This window comes from Marmota marmota, unplaced genomic scaffold, assembly GCF_001458135.2.
Source record: "Marmota marmota marmota unplaced genomic scaffold, marMar, whole genome shotgun sequence".
NCBI classification, from domain to species: Eukaryota; Metazoa; Chordata; class Mammalia; order Rodentia; family Sciuridae; genus Marmota; species Marmota marmota.
In genome coordinates, this window is record NW_026000019.1 from 21,465,631 (window position 1) to 21,489,204 (window position 23,574).

Below are 23,574 nucleotides of genomic sequence, written 5' to 3' on the forward strand. Positions count from 1 at the left end.
TGTCGTTTCAGCCATCAATGGGATGATCTACAACTTGCCTGGTCTGAGAATGTACGAGCAAGAGTGGGTGAGGTTGCACCTGCTGAACATGGGCAGTTCCCAAGACATTCACGTGGTTCACTTTCATGGCCAGACCTTGCTAGAACATGGCACTCAGAAGCACCAGTTAGGGGTCTGGCCCCTTCTGCCTGGTAAAGATCTGGGCAATGGAAGAGGTCCCTGCTAAGAAGTAGCTGGACAGGACAACCTTAGCATCCATAACTCCCCCTCCTTCTCTCCCTGTGCATCTACTACCTAAGGAGTCAGAACACAGGGTTCTGCCATAGATCCGAGGCAAAGCCACATACCAAACTGTTTACAGTATATAAAAAAGCTAGTGTATGACGTGTGCAGCCCACACAGGCTAAATGTGTGACCCAATGTGGTTCAGCAGAGACGCTGTGTTTCTCCTGAGCTGCTGTCTGTTGAGCAGATCAGGTTTCCAGCCGATGACAACATGAACCCTAGAGGGCTGGGGCAGATGAAGCTTATTCTGTTGGGAGGGAGATTGGAAACTTACTAGGGCTCTGGATTCTTGAATTCTACTCCTGGCTCTATCCCCTAATAGTTTTGGGTCCAGGAATCATAACCTTGTATGTGGTTTTTTGGAGATAAAAGTTTTGTTTGTTTGTTAGTTAATGATTATAAAAGCTAAACCAAAACAAAGGTATTTATAGCTTTTCATATGTTGAATAATGAGAAAATGTAGATTTAAGCAAACCACAGTTTATCAGAAAAGACTTACCAATGAGTTGTTTGTAGGTATACCTGTTCAGATAGCAGATGTGTGAGCAGAACCAGTGCTGGGTGCCACTGATTCTCAAATGTCAGCAGGCATAGTAAAGACCTAGGAAGCTGGTTAAAATGCAGACAATGAAAAACAGAGGTTCTGTTCTCAGCGGCTTTGATCTTGGGTGGAATTCCCAAGCAGCCTCCCCTCCACAGAGCTGTCTGAGGAGCTAGTGAAAAGCTGTCCCTTGACTAGCCCTTGGGTGAGGATACCATAATGTGACTCTGCTTCAGATGCAGGCCCACAAATCCACACGGGCCTGGATTGGTGGGTGGAGGGGAGGAGGGGGTTCTTGTTTGTTTGTCATGCTCCATGACTGGCCAAAAAATCTAGAAGGACCCACTCTATCAGGATCAGAAACAAAAGGGACTGGGTCAAACTTACTGTTTCTTCTGTTTTGTTTTGGCTACCAGGGATTGAACTCAGGGGCACTTGACCATTGAGCCACATCCCCAGCCCTATTTTGTATTTCATTTAGAGACAGGGTCTCACTGAGTTGCTTAGAGCCTCACTTTTGCTGAGGCTGGCTTTGAACTCACGATCCTCCTTGCCTCAGTGTCTGAGTTGCTAGGATTATAGGCGGGCGCCACTGCGCCCAGTTTACTGCTTCTGTTTTCACCAAGTATTAGCACATCAGCTGTACTTCCCAAGATTCTGAACAAGGATTGAGCAGCCAGCGTGGGCTGGGTTATCTAAACCTCCAAACTTGAGTATCTGATTGGAGGCAGGAGAACTCGAGATCCCAGTTCAGTGTGTTTGAGGGGGATGACCACTGGCTACTAATTTTCACTTATAATCTGGGCACTGGCCACAAATCATATTCAACAGAATTTATGTACAATGTTAACTGGCAAAGGGTGATATTAAGTATCAGAATGAATAATCAGAGGTTGTATAGACCTCATTCTTTCAGTGCTTTTCTGAAATAATTTATGTAAATATCCAAATATATAAGCTTCTAAGAAAATTTGAAAATTATAAGGAAAGGGTGTTTGTTTTTATTTTCTTATTTTAAAAACAAAAAAGAGATGAAAAAGGAAGGAAAGGAACAATGTTTTTGAGGCCTGATGATGAGTCACTCATGGTCACCTTGATACTTGGGACTACGAAACTTGGTTGTCCATGGATGAACTGTAACATCACATTAGATAAGTGAAAGTTGCTTTCTAGTGTGGTGTAATTCATTTTTAGTAATTTGTATGTGTGTTGTTGTTTTGTAGTTGTTTTGATTCTGTCAGTTGCAACTTGCTTGCCTAGAGAAATGGATAACTCAAATTCTGTGCTTCAGCCTCTGTGATGTGGGGGTTTTAGGACCCCTGGAAAGCTGTCAATCACAATATTAACTTGTTCATCTTCGGGTGTATAATTTTGCCCTTACTTCTCTATCTGAGGTACATTTAAAACTCTTGAAATGAAAGCATCAAAACCTGGCTGGTGGCTTCTGGACACAGAAGTTGGAGAAAACCAGCGAGCCGGCATGCAAACGCCTTTTCTCATCATAGACAAAGGTACAACCCCAGAGCCACATCTTGTTCATTAGCAGGAGAGGGCCTGCTACTAGAATACTGCTAACTTTTAGATTGCAAATGTTCGATCCTGATAACCCTCATGTGACAAAGGCGTATTTTGTAGCCGGAGGTGCTTTTGTTCTGGGCCAAGGTCTGATGGCACTGAAAACATGCCAAATGGTTCAGAACAAAGGCAGTCCTCTTAATTAGGGAATCATCCCTCCTCCTAATCTTTCCACCAGAAAAAATATATAAGAGATTCTCCAGGTTCCTAAAACAGAGTGGGGAAAAGGTAACAGGAATTACAAAATGATAGAGATAGTCACTGAACTTGGCATGTCAGTATTCAAGAGACTCAGTTTCCATCTGCCACTCTTCAAGCCTTCACTGACAGCACCTGCTGAGCACCACTGTGCCATATCCAGGCCACACCCTGGCTGGCAATCTCCTCCCTGATGGTGTGTGGATAATCTGTAACTTCCAGGTCAGCTTTTAAGAACACAGTCTCACGAAGGATAGTACTTAAGAGTTGTAAATAGCTTACTTTAAGAGCCAAGCAGGTAGAAAAGGGTTTAAAAGCCAGCTGCATTTCAGGATTTCAGTTCTTTTCCTCTGGGGTGGCACTATTAAAATTAAAGCACCAGTCTTGCTAGTGCACTTTCTATTTTAAAATGAAACATATTTAAGTCCACGCCACACAAAGTAGGCAGAAATAGTTACCGACCCATCATAATGTCTAGCCAAGGATCTTTTACTTTGTTGTATTTTCTAAGCAAAAACGAATCATTGTTTGGTTTTTCATAGAATGTAAGATGCCAATGGGACTAAGCACTGGTGTCATATCTGATTCACAGATCAAGGCTTCTGAGTATCTGAGTAAGTATTAACATCATAGCCTGTGAATGGCAACCTTATAATTGTGCAGTGTACACCCTGTGGAATCATACATGACCACACTTCCACGTGTCAGTTCTCCTTTCCAGGCTTTTTTTCTACCACAACAAAATGAGACAGCTCATCCGGTAGTGGAAGGTACACGAGGACAGGTGATAAAGGCCTGTTGGTTATAGTCCCCATTAATAAGGCCCCTTGCCTGTGCCAAGCATTCATCGATTTAAGAAGCTTTACTCATCATCCACTCGGTCAGGGACATCTAAATTTCCTCAGGCGGCCTGAAATCCTTCCAAGATTGAGGCCTTGATCAAGAAGACGATGAGGCTCCCATATGGGTCCCTCCCTTATTTTCCTGGTGTAGGGGCAGTCTGCAGCAGCTATGCCAACAGAACAGAGAAAATACAAGCCTCACCTGTGTGAAGGAAAGGGTGGATGGTGGTGGATGGCTGAGCAAACACAGGCTGAAACGAGATTTCATCACTGGGGTCTGGCTCGGTACCGGGACCCTGTCAACTGCTTGCTCTCCTAAAGGGAGCAGGTCCTGCAAGGCTCTGGTTTTCCACTGGATTTAACTCACTTAAGAAACTGCTAGTTATTGTTATTGTTTTTTTCCCCAAAATCCAGAATAAGCTTTTTTCCTTCTTTTGAATTTAGGTTATTGGGAGCCCAAATTAGCAAGATTAAACAATGTTGGATCATATAATGCTTGGAGTGTAGAAAAAATTGCAACAGAATTTGCCTCTAAGCCTTGGATCCAGGTATGTCTTATTAACCTGATAATGTTTACTGCTATCATAAAAAAAATAACTGTGATATAATAATTCTCTTTGTTATTCTTTCAATGTTATAGAGGAAATAGCAACTTAACAGAAATTATTTTCAATACTTTACATCTTCAAAATCAACCACCTAAGAATGGTTCTAATAATATCCCATTTTATAGGTGAAAAACTAAGACAGAGATTAAAAACTAACTTTCCAGAGTGTCACACAAATAGGTAGCGGTGTAAGCTGGGTTCAAGTCCAGGCACCATGTGCTCACATATGGATTGCATCTAGCCATTTTATGAATTTGCTGAGACCGTAAGAAGGTCGGCTCTGAAGAGAATTGACTGCCACGTGTGTCTCACTGACAAGGCCTTCTGCTCACGGGCGTTCCTACACTGCAGGTGGACATGCAAAAGGAAGTCGTAGTCACAGGCATCCAGACCCAAGGAGCCAAACACTACCTCAAGTCCTGCTACACTACTGAGTTCCAGGTGGCTTACAGTTCCGACCACACCAACTGGCAGATCTTCAAAGGGAACAGCACCAAGAATGTGATGGTTTGTATACACGTTTCTGTCTGAATCTCAAGACTCACCCCATGGTTACTAGGACTGTGCCCTTTTTAAATAATCTTTGTGGATGCTAGAAATGTGAATGGCTTTCTAAGAGTTCTATGGAGGAATGCGGGGACATGATAGGTCTATAAGGATAAGCAGAGCTGCTGAAACTCCAAAACCCCACAAAATTTGAAAAAAAAAATCCCTTTATCATCAAATAAAGCACCTAGATGTATCAGATTAGCAGACAATGTACAGCAGTGTGGAGTGTCTGGTCTCATTCCTCAAGACCCTCATGCTAGAAATTGGCCACCAAGAGTTCTGATTTTATTTTGTTCTTCATTTCAATGTGCCTGAAGCAAACAGCAGGGTTATGCCAAGGATGCTCTGAGGTAGCAGGACTTTCAAGGGCACTTGGGGCCATGCCTGAGGCATGACTATCCCCAGCTGGGCACAAAGCCCTGGCTCCTGCCCCCTGCCCTCAATGACTCCCCAGAGAAAGTGACCTGAGTGCAAGGACACCAGTAACCTGTCTGCCATTATGACACCTGTAACCTTGAATCTGCTTCATTTTATATCCTGTGTAAATCATCTACTATTTACTATTTTTCTACATTATCATTTAGCTATTTCTAATGGCTAAATTAGTTGTCATATAACAGATTAAATCATGAAAATCTTAAGTTATGGTTCTTATTAACCCACATTGGGAGGAAAACACAGATTGCAGTTGAGTCTGTAACTTAAGGATTTCCGCATTTATACTCATGAGGGATATCACTGTAAAGTTGTTTTTTTTTTTTTTTACTGCCTATTTTTGCTATCACAGTAATACCAAACTCATAGAAGAAACTGGTGAGCATGTGAAGAGATTTCTACAAATTTGTCTTAATTTTATAAACATTTGGTAAAAATTTCCAGCAAAACCATCTGGGTCTGGGGATTTCATTTGGAGTTTTAAAATTATAAATCCAATTTCATTAATGGTTATAGTGATATTCAAATGATCTAGTTCATATTAGGTGTGTTGTGATACTTTGTTTTTAATAAATTGGCTCACTTCCTCCAGGTCCTAAGCCGCGTGTAGAGGTGTTTGTAGGATAGGTCCCTTTCTAAGTCAGAGGGTCTGTACTGACAGTGCCTGTTTTCATCTCCTCAGTCTCACAACCCTAAGTCTATGGCTTCCCATTCAGCCTTGGCTGTTGTGGGTTGGGAAGGGGCCACTGTTTTTTTGTGGTGTTTGGCTTCTATAAAACAGTTATTGTCTAAAACTTTTTGCCAGGCTGCCTCTTCCTGGTACTTTGACTACAGAAAGCAGGATTTTGTTGGGTAATTTTTTGGTCTGTACTCAAGGGTGTCTCCACTTTACCAACTTCTTCATCTCCAGACTGGGATATATGAGGCAAAGAGGAAACTCAAGGAGCCCACTCCATGTTGTTCCTTGGGCCCTGAGAACCCTGGTCAGTCTGTTCTTTTTTCTCCACCCTTCAGAGTCTTCTTATGTTTCTTTTATGTACAATGTCCCGGGGTTTTAGTTGTATGTAGCAGAGGAAACAAGGCAAAGTACATCTATTCCATCTTCCTGAAGTGGAAGACAATTATTACTATTATTATTATCATCATCATCATCATCATTATTATTGGTTCTGAAGATTTAACCCAGATGTGCTTTAGCACCAAGCTACATCCCCAGCCTTTTTTGTTTTTTATTTTGAGACAGAGTCTCACTAAGTTGTTTAAGGCCTCACTAAGTTGCTAAAGCTGGCTTTGAACTTGTGATCCTCCTACCTCAGCCTCCGAAGTCACTGGGATTACAGGTGTGTGCCACTACATCCAGCAGAAGTCAATTATATTTTAAGACCAAATTGATTCAAATGACTCAGACCCACGAAACTTAATATTATAATACTAAGTTAGATCAAAATATTATTATAAAATTACTGAGAATTGTTACATGACTGATCTTTCCTTTGTTCTTCTAGTATTTTGATGGCAATTCAGATGCCTCTACAATAAAAGAGAACAAGTTTGATCCACCTATTGTGGCTAGATATATAAGGATCTCTCCAACAAGATCCTATAACAGACCTACCCTTCGACTGGAGCTGCAAGGTTGTGAGGTCAATGGTAAGGCACAACCATGCATTATCTTCTCACTGAATCTCTAGGGCTCAAGATTGGGTGTTGTGCCTCCAATTCTAAGTAGAATTCTTAGATCTCTTCCATGAATTAGGCTTCCAGAAAAATCTCCATGATCACAGACTCCTCTCAGGTAAACTCTTAGTGACCCACCATGGTAGGGTCCTAGGTTGAAATTAGCTCCATCAATCCATTATCATCAAGAAATACTTGAGATTCAAAGTTTGACTCTTCCAAAGTCTTCCTGGCTACACAGACTTTTATGTAATGAAAGTATCTGACCATGTTTCTAAGGTATCTTTCTGTTCAATGAATGTTTTGAAATCTGTTTTCCAACTTCATAATCACATTCTATATTCTCTTTCGTACCTGTGTAGGTACTCAAGTCTTTTCTTTGTAAGCTGCTGTCTTTTAGGGGATGTAAAAAGACCAATGGTATTTTTTTATACCATAAAAAAATTAAAAAAATCTAGATAATCACAAATAGTCATAATAAAATCCTACTTCAGCTAGCAAGGATGCTTAGAGTTTTATCAACTATTCTTCTCTGACTTAAAGTTGTGCTGTCCAGCATTTTCCACTTCAAAGCACATAAAGAAAATAATATCATCTTCCTAACAATCTGAACTAAACCAATAAAGCAACTGGCCCAGACTTGGCTAATCCTGACCCCACCCCAGCTGGCCCCCCAGGACTGGGGTGGAGGTGTCAGAACACAGGCACATGGGAAACTCACTGGGTCACTCCTGGTGGAAATTACAGCACACTCCCTAGTGACGGGTAAGGAGCGGGGACTCTTGTTGGAGAAAGCCGCTGAACCTTGGAATCACTTTCTTATCAAAGCAGATAATGGAGCAGTATACATTTGACACTCATGAGGGATATGGATGTGGGCACTTTGCCAGTGTCCAAATAGCCCAGGATGCAACACCTCCATATAAAATACAACTTTTGTGCAGACAGGATTACTCCTTAAAACAGTTCTGTAAATCGCTAGGGCTTTTTCTTTCCATTTGGTAAATGGTATAAATTGAAGATTTGTTCAGATTATACAGTCAAATTACCCTTTGACATTCAATTCTGTTAATTTATTTAAGACATCTCTTTTCTATGTAAGAAACATTACTTTGTTCTTACTTCACTTTCTTGTGTATAATTAGCATCTCAGTAGCCGTTCCTTTTACGATTTTTGTCACCCACCCCCAACTATCGATACATACTCCCCCAACACACATACACAGAAAGCAAGGTATCACTTTAAAATATGAGTGCATGTTGTACTAGCAAGAACAAAGCATCCCAGGATGGGCAATCAGTGAGGTTCACTCACTAGCTATGCTCCTTACACAGCCTGGCACCTGGGAAGTTCAAGTTACACTTTGGCAAAATTCCAAAGGATGCATAAAATGAGTCACACTCAAAGAGTTGATAGGAAAATACTAAATGGTCACTACCAAGGATTTGTTGTACTCTCTTTGTCGCGTTTGTTAGGAGAACCAGAGTGTTTTCTACATATAGCCATGCATTGCTTAACAACAGGGATATGTTCTGAGAAATCCACCATGAGGCAGTTTTGTCTCTGTTAAAACCTCAAAGAGCATCCTTCCACAAACCTAGATGGTAGGAGCCAATCACTTGATGCCATTTTGATTGCATCATGAGAAGCAGAAAAAAGATGTGTGCAGCTGCTGCCAGCACAACATGACATATTCTTTACAGTAAGCTATTTTTATTACATAGAAGGAGTACATTCTAAATAATGGTAAAAAGAGAGTACGCAAGCCAGTAAATGTCACTATTCTCAAATATCATGTACTGTTCGAAATTGTATACACTGTACTCTTACACAATCAGCAGAACAGTCATTTATTTTGCCAGCATAACCATAAATACATGAATTACATGCTGTGTCATGACACTGAGGGCTATGACCTCACCAAGCAACAGAAATTTTTCAGCTCCATTATAACCTAATGGGACCTTCTGCACACATAGTTGGCCATTAACTAAAAGGTCATTGTACAGCACATACAACACAGGGATAGTGCAGAGTACTATCTGCCTCAAAGCAAAGTCTGAAATTTCAGTCTCAATGAAGGAAGCAAGGGAATTTAAATATTTAGAACATGGTGTTTGGCATCACAGTGAGTTTAAACTCAGTTTCTAATTCTTTTGGCTGTGTTGTTAGGCAAGTTACTGTTCTTGCTATATTTTTGTAAAATGGAGATATTATGAACATTAAATAATACACTTAAAGCCCAAGAGCAATGTTTAGCACAGATTCAATTTCAGTGTTGCGATCAATGTTTTTATTGTCACTTGGTTTAGATGCCATTTCTTCTGCAGCATAAAACGCCATGCAGGGGATATTGGTGCTATATAATTCATCATGTTCCTTTTCTCTTGACAGGATGCTCCACACCTCTGGGTATGGAAAGTGGAAAGATAGAAAACAAGCAAATCACTGCTTCCTCATTTAAAAAATCTTGGTGGGGAGATTACTGGGAGCCTTCCCTAGCCCGTCTTAATGCCCAGGGCCGTGTGAATGCCTGGCAAGCCAAGGTGATGCAGACCTTTAAAATGGAGTTGTGTTCTCCCCCATGCCCCAGAAGAAAACAATAGCCCCAGCACAGGGGGCAGTAGGAGTCTCCTCTCCTGTCTCTGCAGATTAAAATCCTAGGTCTGAGACTCTAGAACATCTGCTAATCACTAGCTGTAGCTCTGACTTTCGTCCCTGTGGTTTGTGCTCTAGCCTTGACTTAAACCAGGAGGGGACAACATTTTTCTGCAAAGAGCCAGATAGAAAATACTTTAGGCTTTCTGAGCCATTCATTCTATCTTATAATACTCAACTCTGCTATCATAGCTTGAAAGCAGGCACATACATCACAAAAATGCACATGCATGATAGTGGTTTCCAGTTCCTGATTTAGACAACATTATAGTAATATAAAAAATAAAGACAGCTATCACCCAAAGCTTTCCCAGATGATCCTTTAGACCTGTACATTGTAAACCTTGTTACTCCACCCTCCACCCCTTCAAAAAATTTGCTCTCTAATATAGCTTGTTCTTAGTCTTTGTGATGTAATGAAACCCAAAGATGAAATGCTAATTTTAAATTTTTAGTTCTGTCATTTTAAATCTGTAATTCTGGTACAGTTTCATTTAACTTTCTACTAGAATGAAATGGGTATATGCTTATACAGATATGTGTGTGTATGCACGTGCGTGCGCGCGCGCGCGCGCACGCACACACACACACACACACACACATTTTGAGACGCGGTCTAGCTAAGTTGCCAAGACTGGCTTTGAACTCACCATCCTCCTGCCTCAGCCTCCTAAGCAGCTAGATTACAGGTGTGTGCCACCTGGCCCATCGTAGTATTTAAACAAACTCACTTAAGGAAATACTTTCAGATAATTTAACAATTTTCTGAAGGAAAATTAATTGCATTCATTCAGCAATTATTTACAGAGCACCAACTATATTCCTCACATTGTTGTGAATACCAGGAAATGAAACTAAATAAGTCCCTGCCCTCAACCAGTAAGGTTTAAAACAATTATTGTATAAATAATTATTGCACACTGAATAAAATACATCAATAGAAATTTATATATGTTGTGACAAAAACAAGAAGGAACAGGGAAGGCTTCTAAAAGACAATGAATCCTAAGGGTAAGATATAAAGGAAATACTCTGTGCATTTCTGAACATCTTGGTTTAACAAAGCAAAGGCTGCAACATATTCCCTATCCATGTGTTTTTATCATTTCATAGGCTAACAACAACAAACAGTGGTTACAAATTGATCTGCTCAAAATCAAGAAGATAACTGCAATTGTAACACAGGGCTGCAAGTCTCTGTCCTCTGAAATGTATGTGAAAAGCTACACCATCTACTACAGTGACCAGGGTGTGGAATGGAAACCTTACAGGCAGAAATCCTCCATAGTGGACAAGGTATCTTGGCAAGAGAAAACATTCTGAAAACTAGGCCATGATTAGAAGGATAATAGCACCTCACATTTTACAAATATGCACCAATATGTCTGTCTTTATGTCTTCCAAATCCTAGTTCTACTGGTGCCTGGTGTCTGCACAGGGATCAAGCACATCACCTTTTTGCCTTGACTGAGCCACTTGTGAAATAGTGAAGACAAAATACCAGGGGATGGTATGAGGCTTACTTAGTTCTTATTGAGAAAGATGGCAAAGGCATCCAGAAAGCCTTCCACTGTGAAGTGACACCACATTAACATTGCCTTAGATCTACTTGGTATTTATGACTGATTGAATGCCCAAGATTATAAAGCTTTGTATGCCATATTATTATTGAACAAGCAACTATCATCCTTTCTGATGTATAGAATAGCTTTCCTGCAAGATTAGCTGCTCTTTTACATTCTTACATCTTAATAGGTGGTTTAAAATTCTACCAGAGGCAGCACCACTGAGATGGGCCCAGTATTCCAGGAAGGGGAATTTGTCTAAAGCCAGGATGAGAAGCTACACAGGGAGAGGGTGCTCAGCACTTATCTCTGTTAATGAATTTGTACTCATTTCTCACTTTTTAAACTGTTTTATTTCTCACTATATGAGGTTGTTCTCATAACAGGGTTAGTAAGCATCACTGCCATAACCAAATAGTGACTTAGCTTCTGCAGTATGTGTCAATCTTGGAGAACTTGCCAAGGATCAAAACAAAATAAAACAAACAAACAAAAACCTTACATGACAGTTTACTTGAGAATACAGAGAATATCCTAAAAAAGATGAACAAAAATGCATGGCCATATTTTAATTTAAATGTTAGGAATAGCTAATCATTTATTGGTGTTCACTACCTGACACTACTGGCACTTGTCATGTGTACATTTTTAAATCTTCCATGTGGTAGAATTTTATTATCCCCATTTTGCCAAGAGGAAATGGAAAATCAGAAAATATAACTAAATTCTTCAAAGTCACACAGCTACAAAGGGGCTACAAGCAGAGATGGTTTTGCAGCTACTCCCCAGCACCATGTCAGATTTATTTTTCTTCACTTGACTCAGATCATTGGTGAAATGAAAAATCCTTTTTTTTCTTTCAATTTTTAATTATTTTATTACTGCCTCTCTATTCCCCAGGTGTGAATCCTTAAAGGAGTCTGCCTGGTTTGGGATTTCATGACTGAGGATCATCTCTGTGAGGGCATTGTTTGATGCCCTCAGTTTCAATGAAAATAAGTTTTTTAAAATGTATATGTTTTCTATACTAATTATACCAATATTAAAGATTTTCTTATTTTTCTTTCAGATTTTTGAAGGAAACAGTAATATCAAAGGACATGTTAAGAATTTTTTCAATCCACCAATCATTTCCAGGTTCATCCGCATCATTCCTAAGACATGGAACCAAAGCATTGCACTTCGCCTGGAGCTCTTTGGCTGTGACATTTACTAGAGCTGATTATTTGAAAAACCAGAAGAGACTCTTTCAGACTTCCAATCATTCAGAGTGGACAGTGTGTTTTATGGCTATTTTAAATATTAACATTTTCCCATTATTTCTCTTTTTTTCTATTCTATTAGAGAATAAAATTTTATATAAGAAATTTTTATAATGCAATTCATTGCTGCCATTCAATGAGATAGTGGCTATTATTTCTACATTCATTTGAATATAGATGGGAAAATATCATGAACCAACAAAAAAAAGACATCTTTCACAATGATTAAAAATTCTATATAAAGAAATATTCATGTGGTTAATATGCTTCATTATAGCTTTTTCAAATCCCATATGCATTAATAAAAGAAAGATTACTTTATAGACCTGGAAAACTTTCATTCTTTTGTTTTGCTTAAAAAAATAACCTATGATTTATGCGCAAAGGAAAAAGGATTTTTAAAAATGGTTTGTTGCTCCTGATAGCAGAGTGAAAGACAATGTTGCCATGTGAAATGATAGGTGTCTAAAGTGCCCTGTCTTTCCTGTATGATGATGATCTGCTCCTTCTACATGAGCAAAGAAAGAAACATGATTTTAGTGTCCAACTGAACTTGTGAATCTGTCCTGGTCTCCCTTGGGACTGGCTGCAAGAATTAATGTTCAAACAGTTGTTGGACATTGTTATGGTTTGCATGTGAGGTGTCCCCCAGAATCTCATGTGTGAGACAATGCAAGAAGGTTCAGAGGAGAAATTATTGGGTTATGAGAGTTTTAATATGATTAGTGAATTAATCCCCTGATGGGATTAACTGAGTGATAACTGAAGGTGTGTAGGATGTGGCTGGAGGAGGGGGCATTGGGGGCCTGACTTTGGGGTATATATTTAGTATCTGATGAGTGGAGTCTCTCTCTGCTTCCTGATGATCATGTGAGCTGCTTCCTTCCACCACACTCTTCTGCCTCACCTCAAGCCCTGAAGAATAGAGCCAGCTGTCTTTGGACTGAGACCTCTGAAACCATGCACCCTCAAATAAACTTTTCCCCCTCTACATTGTTCTAGTCAATCTTTTAGTCACACCAGCAAAAAAGCTGCCTAAAACAGACATGAAGCAAAACTAAAATAACTATGGGAGAAATAAACACGTGGCTTTGGCTTCATTCTGGCTGGCGTTGTCTCCTCACAGGTTCACCTAAGGGAAGGCTTATACCTGTAGCACATTATTTAAACTGCTGGCTCAAAAGCAGCTGTTCCTGCTGTAACTGGCCCTTGGCCAGAAAGGCAAGACAAAGGCTGCAGCTGGAGTTATCAGGAAGCTCAGCTGAGTCTTCTCATCCTCTCCAAGTAGTTTCAGGTCTTCTCCTCACAACATGGCTTCCACACATGTCTTCTGATGTCTCCAACAGGGTAGGTGGACTTTTTATAGGTGGTTCAGGCCCAATAAGCAGGTGTTTGAGGATTAGGAAACAGAGGCTTCCAGTATCTTGGAAGGCTGGACCCAGAACAGGTGCTGCCTCACTTCTGTTGCATTCTTTTGGTTAATGCAAGTTAACAAGAACAGGTCAGGCAAGATTCAGTGTACGAGGAACTACTTAGGATGTGCATACCAGAAGCCATAATTCATTAGATCTTCATAAACTAACAGAGTTACCTTCAGGTGGGGTGAGCCCTGCAATGAACATGAGAACTTCAAAGTCTCCCAAACACTGGCTTTCTGGTTTGTATTTCTGTTGTTTCTTTTATTTCATGATTCATGTCACTGATCCACCACAAGTGCTCTAAGTTTTTCATTTTGTTAAGAGCAAAACACAGTGTCTGAGAAGGGAGGGGTCAAGGAAGTAGAAAAGACGGTGAAATGAGATGGACACGAGTGGTGTTATTCTGTATACAACCAGAGATATGAAAAATTGTGCTCTATATGTTCAATATGAATTCTAATGCATTCTGCTATCATATATAACAAATTAAAATTTTAAGGGCTGGGGATGTGGCTCAAACGGTAGCGCACTCGCCTGGCATGCGTGCAGCCCGGGTTTGATCCTCACACCACATACAAACAAAGATGTGTCCGCCGAAAACTAAAAAATAGATATTAAAAAATTCTCTCTCTATCTTTAAAAAAAATTTAAAAAGAAAATTTTAAAAAGTGTCTGAAATTAAAGGAAATATTCCCTTTTATCTTCAGAGCTGGTCTCACAGATGTAGTCTCTTTTCAGTCACACAGGGCCCATGTTCAGAAAGACCCCATACTTAGGTCAATACTGCTGTCATCCTCTTGAAATCCTTCATTTTTGAACAAGGAATCCAACATTTTAATTTTGCAACGAGCACCTCAAGTAATGAATCTGCTCTCTACTGCAGAATCAGTCAGGATTTCTCTTGATCTAGAAGCTACTGAGGCATAAAAGGGGCATTTAAAGCATACGGCATGGCATAATAGGAAGGGAAAAGATGGCAATGGAGCATAAGGTCCAATTTCGTTATTCAATATGTGAGAAAAATAAGGGCCCAAAGGTAGCAATTTGCCCAAGGCTGTTTGTTGCTTAGATGTGTCAGAGCTAAGACTGGAAACCAGATGATCATACTGGCAGCTTCTCTTTCAGTCTCATTTCCCTCCCATAAAATGGAACTTACATTTATGATTCATGCCCCCAGACAGGTAGAAATGAACATTAACTAATGACTGTTAATTGAGCTGGAAAACACCATTTGGGGATGAATAAAATGTCTGGGATACATCTGATTTTGAAATGAAAGACACTTCCAATTTTTATTCCTCTCTTTGAAGTTACTTAGATGCAATTACAACTTTGTCTGCATATCCTCCACTGACATAACATACATAGCTGGTTTTATGGAAAAGAGTGAAATGACTCAGAGAGAAATCATGACTTGGGAGGAGAAATCAAGAGATAAAACCCTAAACATTATTAGTCATTCCAATTGAAAGTTGGGCAAGACAGGCTATGAGTGAATCACAAATACAAAAGGGCTTCAAGAAACATGGGGCTATTTCTTCAGGATTATTTCAGAAAATTCCAGGCTACTTTGAAAATAAGTTTGAATAAGTACCATTTTCTGAGTTTGGGACCATTATACCAATCTCAAGTAAAGCATTAGCCAAATAGTGTAGATCCTCTCAAGAGCTATGAATATTTCACCATTTGTTTCTCTGGTTATACCAAAAAGGAACACTTCACAGGCAATAGATTATGGCTGCACAATTGGCAATGCCCCAAAGCAGTAAGCCTAACACATACTTAAAAATATCTAAGAGTTCTGTGATATCTTTGTTTTTCATGTTTAACTCCCAATAGAGAGACAAATTGTATGGAAAATTCTTTTTTTTTTATTGGTTGTTCAAAACATTACAAAGCTCTTGACATATCATATTTCATACATTAGATTCAAGTGGGTTATGAACTCTCATTTTTACCCCAAATACAGATTGCAGAATCAATTCTGAATGACTAATTCTTCTAAGTTCTTATGTTCTTGTAGCTTAGAGTAGGACAGGCAGTGAGACATAGACAAAATGACTACGTATGGAGTGACACTTACATGGTCAATGCCTGGGTAGCAGAAAGACTTTTCATACCCAGGTATTGTCCTGGGAAAGACTACAAAGCTTTAAGATTTTTCTACCTTTGACTTGTATGAACTGTCAGCACCAAAACATATGCATGTTTTTTTGCATTTTGGTATATAGGAAGAAAACTTAATAATTTTAAGTTTTTTTCAGTTATTAAATTAAAACAATAATTTTAATTAACTTCTCTAGATGTCTAACATTTTAATTTGTCCTTTAAAAAATATCAAGATATTCTATTTGCACAATATAGCACTATAATAAGCTTTGGAGGTGAGAATACACAAGAGAAATAAAAGACTTCTCTGGCTCTTTCAGTACTTTGACAGAGAAAAGCAGAGAATATAAGCCTACTAGCCTAATTGATTATACTCTAAGGTTTAGGGGTGGAGTGAGACTTTGAAAGCTTCTGGAGAAGATTTGATGTAGGTAACCGGAAGAGAAGAATAGATTTGCACAATGGCCATTTGTGTCAACCCCAGAGGAGCAGAATGGCCTAGGGATTGATGAAAGCCGAAGTATGAAAGCTTTATGCTCCAACTTGTGACCTTGTGAGCTTCCTCAAGATACCCACCAATTCTCCCTCTCTCTCTAACACAATCTGGTAACACACCTCCCTTTACTTCCTGTACCAGGCTTATAAATCCAGAGTGTCTATAAGGTCAAAAGAAACAACAACAGCTACTTGAGTAGACCCAGCAAGATTAGGATGGGTCAGAGACACCCACAAATGCAAGATACCCATACTCTGCAAGTTGTGAATGACTGATGGTGATGATGAGATTGAGAGCAGGTCACCTTTGGAACATTGTGGAAGATGATTTTGTTGAACATGATTTTAGTTTGCTTAGGGTGACTGCAGAATGGCACTCGAGTGGGGAGAAGACAGATAAATGTGTGTCGTATGTGAGGAACTGACAGACAGATGAGATAATCACAGGGGATCTTTGGACAATGACAAGAGTTGAAGGTTCTTATGTAATGGTTTTATTTTGCTTTAGCACTAGTCCACATCTGAACCACTCCCAATTCATCAATTCATCTGCACTTTCACATTTTGCACTTTGGGACGGCTTCTCAATGTATTAAGGGTGATGTACAGATAAATTTGTACCCCACCTGCTTTTTATTGGCATGAACCTTGGTTACAGGTTTACTACTTTATTTATCTTAATTGTCTTGTATCAAAGTTCCTCAGGTACATTCCCATTGTGCAAACATCACCACCATCCACCATGCATTACTTTTTATTGCTACTCTATTTCCTTCCTGTAACGTGATGCTTCTCCCAGGAGGTGGTGTTTAACTGCACTTAGAGTTCTGGGGACTTGCACACAGGTCAAGCCTTAATTATCCACTAAACAAATGATTGAATAATTCGCATGGACTTTCTTCAGTGAACTTAACTGACCTGATTATGTTTTTCTCAGGAGTACGGACAATTAACATTAGTTTACATACTGAGCCTAGACCTCATATGAGATTTAGAAAAAATATCCACACACAAATTGGAAAATTTAAATAGAATTAAGTAACACATTTCTCTACAAAAAAAAAGTGATTGGTTATCAATGAAGCAGTTGAAACCCAGAGAGGTGAATAATTTTTGCCAGAGACTAAACCAGGAAGAATGGTCAGAATGCTAGATTGTTGTATGCACTGTGAAAACTGTACTTCTTTGCAATGCAGCAAATAGGTCATTAAGAGTTATTGGCTAGTGATGATTGTGTGGTTTGCTATTTGCCAGGTACTATAAAGCATCCTCTCTGCCCTCTCAGCAGCCAATATTATAAATTAAAAATGCTCATATTTCCTTGGGTGGAAAGCAAATTGAAAAGTCAGTGCTCTTAGTAAAAATAAAATCCCAAATGATAACTTAGTTTTAGTATATATGAATAAATAGTATTTATCTCTCATCTCATCCCCCTAATATTTCAGGTTGCATAAAAAATAACATAAAATACTATTTGATAACATATGCTAAAGTAGGAGAAAAAGCAAAACTAGAGATAGAAACATAAACAAGGAGTAGAAAGAGGCCACCATGAAAATGCTTGCCATTATGTCCTTGATCTTGCTCTGAATGAACTTGGGGTCAACTGAGGATTTTTAATAGCCAATGCAGACAGAAAAACCTTATTAGTTATATAGTACAATGTCCCCAAAACTATTCAAAAGCAGCACACTTTCCTTGAGACTAAAATTAAAAATAAATTTCTCCCAAAGGTCCATAGAAAGAGGTCACTATGTAATGTGCACCATGCCTTTAGCAAGAGCAGATATTGTCTGTTCCCTGTGCAGCCCTCAGAAGTTGAAGACTTCCATCAAAGCACCATTCAGTAAAGCAAGTCTTCAGAGGCCACTCTTCTGTGGTCAACTGCTTGGCTCCCTGCTGGTCTAGCTAGGCCAAAGGTAGACTTTCCAGGCTGTAGTGTAGTTTTCCTTCAGACCATGGCTCCTATTGTAAATACAAGATGCTCTAAGTCATGATTTTTGTAGGCATTTGGTGGCAATGAGCTCAAGCCTGTATATTCTGCAAGGTATAACAGCTACATTTTTGCAAAGCTGTTGTTTTCTTGTATCAGATTCTATTATAAGCAGTAGAAGTCAAATGTTTCAGAGTGATTAATGAGGAAAATACGTAAATTGAGAAAATTATTTCCATTATCCTAACTTCTTTGCTACAAGATAGAAAAAGAGAACCATTCTATTTTGGTAGTAAATACCTCAATCTTTCATAGATAGCAACAAAGATATCAACATTCAAATGTTATATGTGTAGACATGATCTGATTCTTTTATACTTCATTTAGTACATATTAGCCATTTCTAGTAATCATCTTTCCTGAAAATGAATATAACACATTTGGAGTCTTTCAACTCAATTAAACAAATATTTATTGCTAACCATTTATAGAAACAGGAAGTTTTAGGTACAGAGCAGCATCTGACAGAGCCCTACTTATTTACAAATTTCTAATTGTTAAAGCTCCATTTGACTAAAACATATCATTTTCTTCTTAGTAGCTAGTTTCCTCCCACTCCCAGTACTGGGGATTGAACTTAGGGCACATTATCATTGAGCTACATCCTTAGCCCTTTTTGTTTTTTATTTTGAGACAGGGTCTTGCTAAATTGCTCAGACTGGCCTCCAACTTTTGATCCTCCTGCCTTGGCCTCCCAGTTGCTAGAGTCACAGATATGCATCACCGTGCCTGACCAGAGGCTAGTTTCTTAACATTTTGTGGTTTGTTGTCATACACTCTAAATAAACAGCTTCTCCCAGATTTGAAATCATCTGGACTATACCCTAGATTATGAAATAAAATGCAATAAGCTTCCTCAACCAGGTGTTTGTTTTAGGAAGGGACCATTTATCACAGCTTGTAAACACAGTTAGGTTTATAGTTAACCTTTTTCCATCCTCCTCCCAACACACCCCTTCCCTAACATGTGACTCACTATACCTTTTCAACATTCACAAGATAAAAGGTTTTTCCCTATTTCATAGTAAGAGAACTTCTTTTGAAATAATTATGTTTGTTGCTTATTTTACCAAACTACATTTAGTCCTCCAGTGCCTAGCCACCTTTAAAGTACTGCCCTGTTTAAACCTGATGTCATGCTTTTAAAAACCCTTTCTGACAGTGTTCTGTTGTTCCTCACATCCTCAATCTACATGAACATGGAGGACATTAAGTGTGGTCTTCCAGAGCCTTCTCTAAGTCTGTATTCTACTCTACCTCAGCAGCCGGTTCCTGTGGGCAAAACCTAAGCCACAGCCTCAGAAAAGGCCTACAGAATGTTGAACCCCATTTGGGCCAGAATCTCCCCCATGCCTCAGCCCTCATCACCCCTTAGACTCAGCCAGGCCATCAGTTCCCTCAGGCCCTCTGCGAAATCACACCACAGGGCTCCCTCAAGGCTTCACTTCTTTAGCTAAGCTGAGCACCCTGGGCTCATCAAACTTGCTTACAGACACTTGGGAAACTCTTGTTTCTGTCCTTTGCCCTTCTCCCCACCCCTGAGAAGTCTCCAGCCCAGCTTCCTCCCTGCCACCCGGGGCTGGAGCACAGGAGACTCAGCCTGGCTGTCTCTGCACAGGGCATTGAGAAGGTCAAAGCACCTCAACTGAGACCAGTTGCTTGGGTCAATTATGTTTCTACAAATTAATATTTGATGAGAGAAATCAACACACCCTTGTTTCAGTTTATTCAGAATTTCCCAACATGTGACTCATTCACATGTGACAATGAATGCTGCTTTCAGAGGTTACAAGAGGCCATGTGCTTTTATAAAACAGTACTTAACACATCTCCCCTAAAAGTCCAGATGCATTCTTTAAAAAAAATAAAATAAAGTGTATCGGGAAAAAAAAAAAAAAGTTCTTTCACTATTGGCATGGCTAAATAGTCCAGTTAGTTCTATTCTCACATGGGTGGAAACCTGATTCCAGGACACTGAGGAGGCTGCTTGGCTGAGTCACAGATGGTGCATACAGGGCTGCCATCTCACTAGTGACTGTCTGCTCCCAGTATGCCTCTGGCAAGCTCCAGAACCTCCCTGAGAACTTCCCAAGTCCACACCCTGCATCCTGGGCCAAGTGAGTAATAGTTCTCAGAGAAAACTCCTACAACAGAGCTGAGATGAGCACCTCCATGTTGGAAGTTCACAGTCCTGAGTAAGCCCTTCCCAGCGATGCATACCTCTCACAGCTGGCTAGAAGCAGGCTGGACCCCTTCCCTTTTCTCCTCTCCTATCGAGCTAGGAGCCCAGCTACTGCTGGCTGAGGAAGGCAGTTGTATTGATAAGAAGGGGAATACAAACAGAATCTGATGCCGGGTCAGGCTCTGCTCATCATACCCTGGATACTCAAGGTCACTGGTGTTGAGAGATGAGTCCTCTTGCAGGACGCAATCTGTTGCTGCTGCTTGGCTGCAATCACCCAGCTGGATCAATAGAAAACTTCCTGGTTCTCTATTGAAAGACTTCCAGAAATCAGCTAGCTCCTATCTCCACAGTACAGGAATCTGAGTGGCAAAGTATAGCCACTTATCCAGGGCACACAACCTATTTGTAAAACAACCTGAGCTAGAATTCATGGCTCCCACTTCCTAATCCAGTGCATTTTTACTACAATAAACTTCCTCCCTAGATTGGCCTGTAGAGTTGTTATGAGGTTCACAGATTCCTACCACCCAGTTGGGTGATGGGTGAAAGTCTTGTTTCTAAGAAAATCAGTTTCCTTTTCTTATTGATTCTATAGGTTATCAGTGTTTATGACTTTTTATGAGAAGTGTTATAAGTTGGCTAGTTTTTAAACTTTCAGATGGAACTGCCACGAAGATGGCTTTTGGAGGTCCAGGAAGGTGGAAGGAAAGGGAAATTTGGGAGATGGTCCACACTGGAAGGAGAGTTTTTTTGCCTTGGGCATCGACATTGAAAAACGCCAGCATTCAGTAGTGAGTAGCCTCCTAAAGATGGGATTCATAAAGGCTTCACTATGTCCACTGTGGCTGTACCATTCCAAATCTTCCATTGGCACTTATTCTATTCATTTTCAACAAATTTGTGCTGAGTGCTAGGACTGATATGAAGATGAATAAGACATCTGCTTCTGAGGATATTACAGACTGGTAAGGGGCAAGAGAGACAAATATGACAGCTGTCTACATACTACTATATAAAAGGGGACAGAGGATGGAACAAGTGCCCAGGAGGTAACAGAGGAGTGGGCCAAGAGGAAATGACACCTCATTCAGTCATTCAACAAATGCAGATTGAGTGTGATCCTGCTGCTGAGCACTATTCCAGATCAGCAAGCAACTGTGGCTGTTGCAGAGTGTTTATCCTGATGTCTGTTCCAGGGGATGGGAGAAGCAAGGAAGCAGGTAACATAGCAAGTAGTGATTGGTGATAAGACAAATGAAGCAGACCAGAGGACAGAGACTGGCCAGCATGGGACACACATTATTTTAAGTAGGATAAAGTGATAATTAGGCAGAAACATGAAAACAGGGAGGGAGGGCATCATACACGTATGTAGGAAGACAGTGTGCAAGGCAGAGGAACAGCAAGCACAAAGGTCCTCAGGTGGGAGTGTGCTCGCTGAATGCAAGGAATGAAGAAGCCAGTGCAGCTGGTTCAGAGTGGGAAGACGGAGAGCAATGGGTCACAGTTATACTGAGGTGGAGTGAGTAGACCAAGTAGGCCTCGCAGGCTGCTATGGTATGAATGCCCCACCAAAACTCATGCTGACATGTGATTCCTCTTGTAAAGTATTAAGAGGTGGTGATAGGTAGGACCTTTAAGAAGTGATCAGGTCATGAACTCTATGCCCTCAAGTGGATTAATCCATTCATGGGGCTAATGGGTTTATGAGTTAATGAATTGTTTCAAGAGTGGTCTGTTAATAAAAGTTAGTTTGGCTCTGGCTCTTCCATGTGTCCCACTTACCACACGAGGCCCTAAGCAGCCTTGGGACTCTGTAGAGAGTCCTCACCTCAGCAGAAGGGCCCTTACCAGATACAGGCAAATGCCAGCACCATGTTCTTGGACTTCCAGAATCATAAGCTAAATAAATCTTTTTTTCTTTATAAATTACCCAGTCTGTGGTATTCAGTTACCACAATAGAAAAAGGATGAAGACACAGGCCATAGTAAAGCAGAAGAATAGCATAGCTAAGCAGAAGAATGGCATGATCTGGTTTAGGCTTCATGGCTACTGTGGGGTAGACACGAAGGGAAAAGGTGGGGTCCCAAAGGGATGAGGAAGATACTGCAGCAGCCCAGAGGGGAAATGAGGATGGCTTGGCTGAGGGTGGTAGTGGTGGAGAAGATAAGACTCCTGAAAAAATATTTTAAAAAATTCATATTAGTACAGGCTAGTAGAGAATGAGATTGTAGGGTTTATCAAAAGTCAGAAATAAGGAGTTTCTGCTTTATTCAATAGCACAAAGGGTTCTTTTTAAAAAATTTATTATTATTTTTAGTTGTCAGTGGATTATTTATGTATTTACACACACATATATATATATATATATATATATATGGCTGAGAATCAAACCTAGGGCCTCATACATGCCAGGCAAACTCTACCACTGAGCCACAACACGAGCCCAGCCCAAGGAGTCTAATCAGAGATCAGAACAAGGGTAATATTAGGTTTGAATAAGATCATTTGAACTGTGGTACAGAGATTGGCCTGGGCTAGAGAGATACTAGAGGCAAGAAAACTACAATTGAAGCCGCCCATGGTGAAGTATACCTGTAATCCTGCCGCAGTATGGCTGGGCACACATCACGAGCCACTGACGCAGGAACAAACTTTAATTTTGAACTGCAAGAAAAAACCTCACACACGCTCCTGGGGAATTCTCTCGATGCCACGTGGCTTGTCCAGGAAACCCCCAGCCGGAAATATCTCTCCCGGAAATCCCTCCTCCTGCACTTCCCCAACCAATGGGAACTCTCGGGGAATCCCCGGAAATCCCTACGAGAACTCCAAAATAGTGCGAGAACTCAAAAGTAGTGGCAGAGGCGGATAGTAATGCCTCGCCTGTCAATCAATACTGTTGGCAAAATGCCAGGGGCCATACAGACTCGGCCGTGGATCTCAGCATCTCCCCCCTTCTGTTTAATTAAACAACAAGCAATGTGGCTTAGGGACCGTGCCTGTTAGGTTTGTCCAATTCAACATATGGTCCTTACCCGTCATCGGATGAACTGACCTCTAGGCGTCAGCCTCCTGTCTTAGGTTGGTACCACTGCAATTGGATCATACCCGTCACTGACTACCGGTCCAGCATACAGCCATACTTGTGGATAGGCCTTTGCACCAGTGGGGGGG

At 40.4% G+C, this 23,574-nt stretch overlaps 1 protein-coding gene across 2 annotated transcripts in view; it reads left to right on the forward strand.

Moving 5' to 3' along the window:
• F5 (coagulation factor V) overlaps window positions 1-12,530 on the forward strand; it is a 69,084-nt gene extending 56,554 nt beyond the window's left edge. Inside the window, exons 17-26 of one of the 2 annotated variants that reach the window (XM_048810065.1) lie at window positions 12-191; window positions 2,221-2,337; window positions 3,142-3,213; window positions 3,886-3,989; window positions 4,401-4,556; window positions 6,539-6,683; window positions 9,106-9,257; window positions 10,483-10,665; window positions 10,781-10,879; window positions 12,004-12,530. In XM_048810065.1, the coding sequence (XP_048666022.1) occupies window positions 12-191; window positions 2,221-2,337; window positions 3,142-3,213; window positions 3,886-3,989; window positions 4,401-4,556; window positions 6,539-6,683; window positions 9,106-9,257; window positions 10,483-10,665; window positions 10,781-10,840 (1,169 nt within the window). In that variant the 3' untranslated portion in view covers window positions 10,841-10,879; window positions 12,004-12,530. The remainder of the gene's footprint in view (window positions 1-11; window positions 192-2,220; window positions 2,338-3,141; window positions 3,214-3,885; window positions 3,990-4,400; window positions 4,557-6,538; window positions 6,684-9,105; window positions 9,258-10,482; window positions 10,666-10,780; window positions 10,880-12,003) is intronic. The other variant, XM_015491858.2, reaches the window with a different exon arrangement.
• Window positions 12,531-23,574: the final 11,044 nt, after the last annotated feature.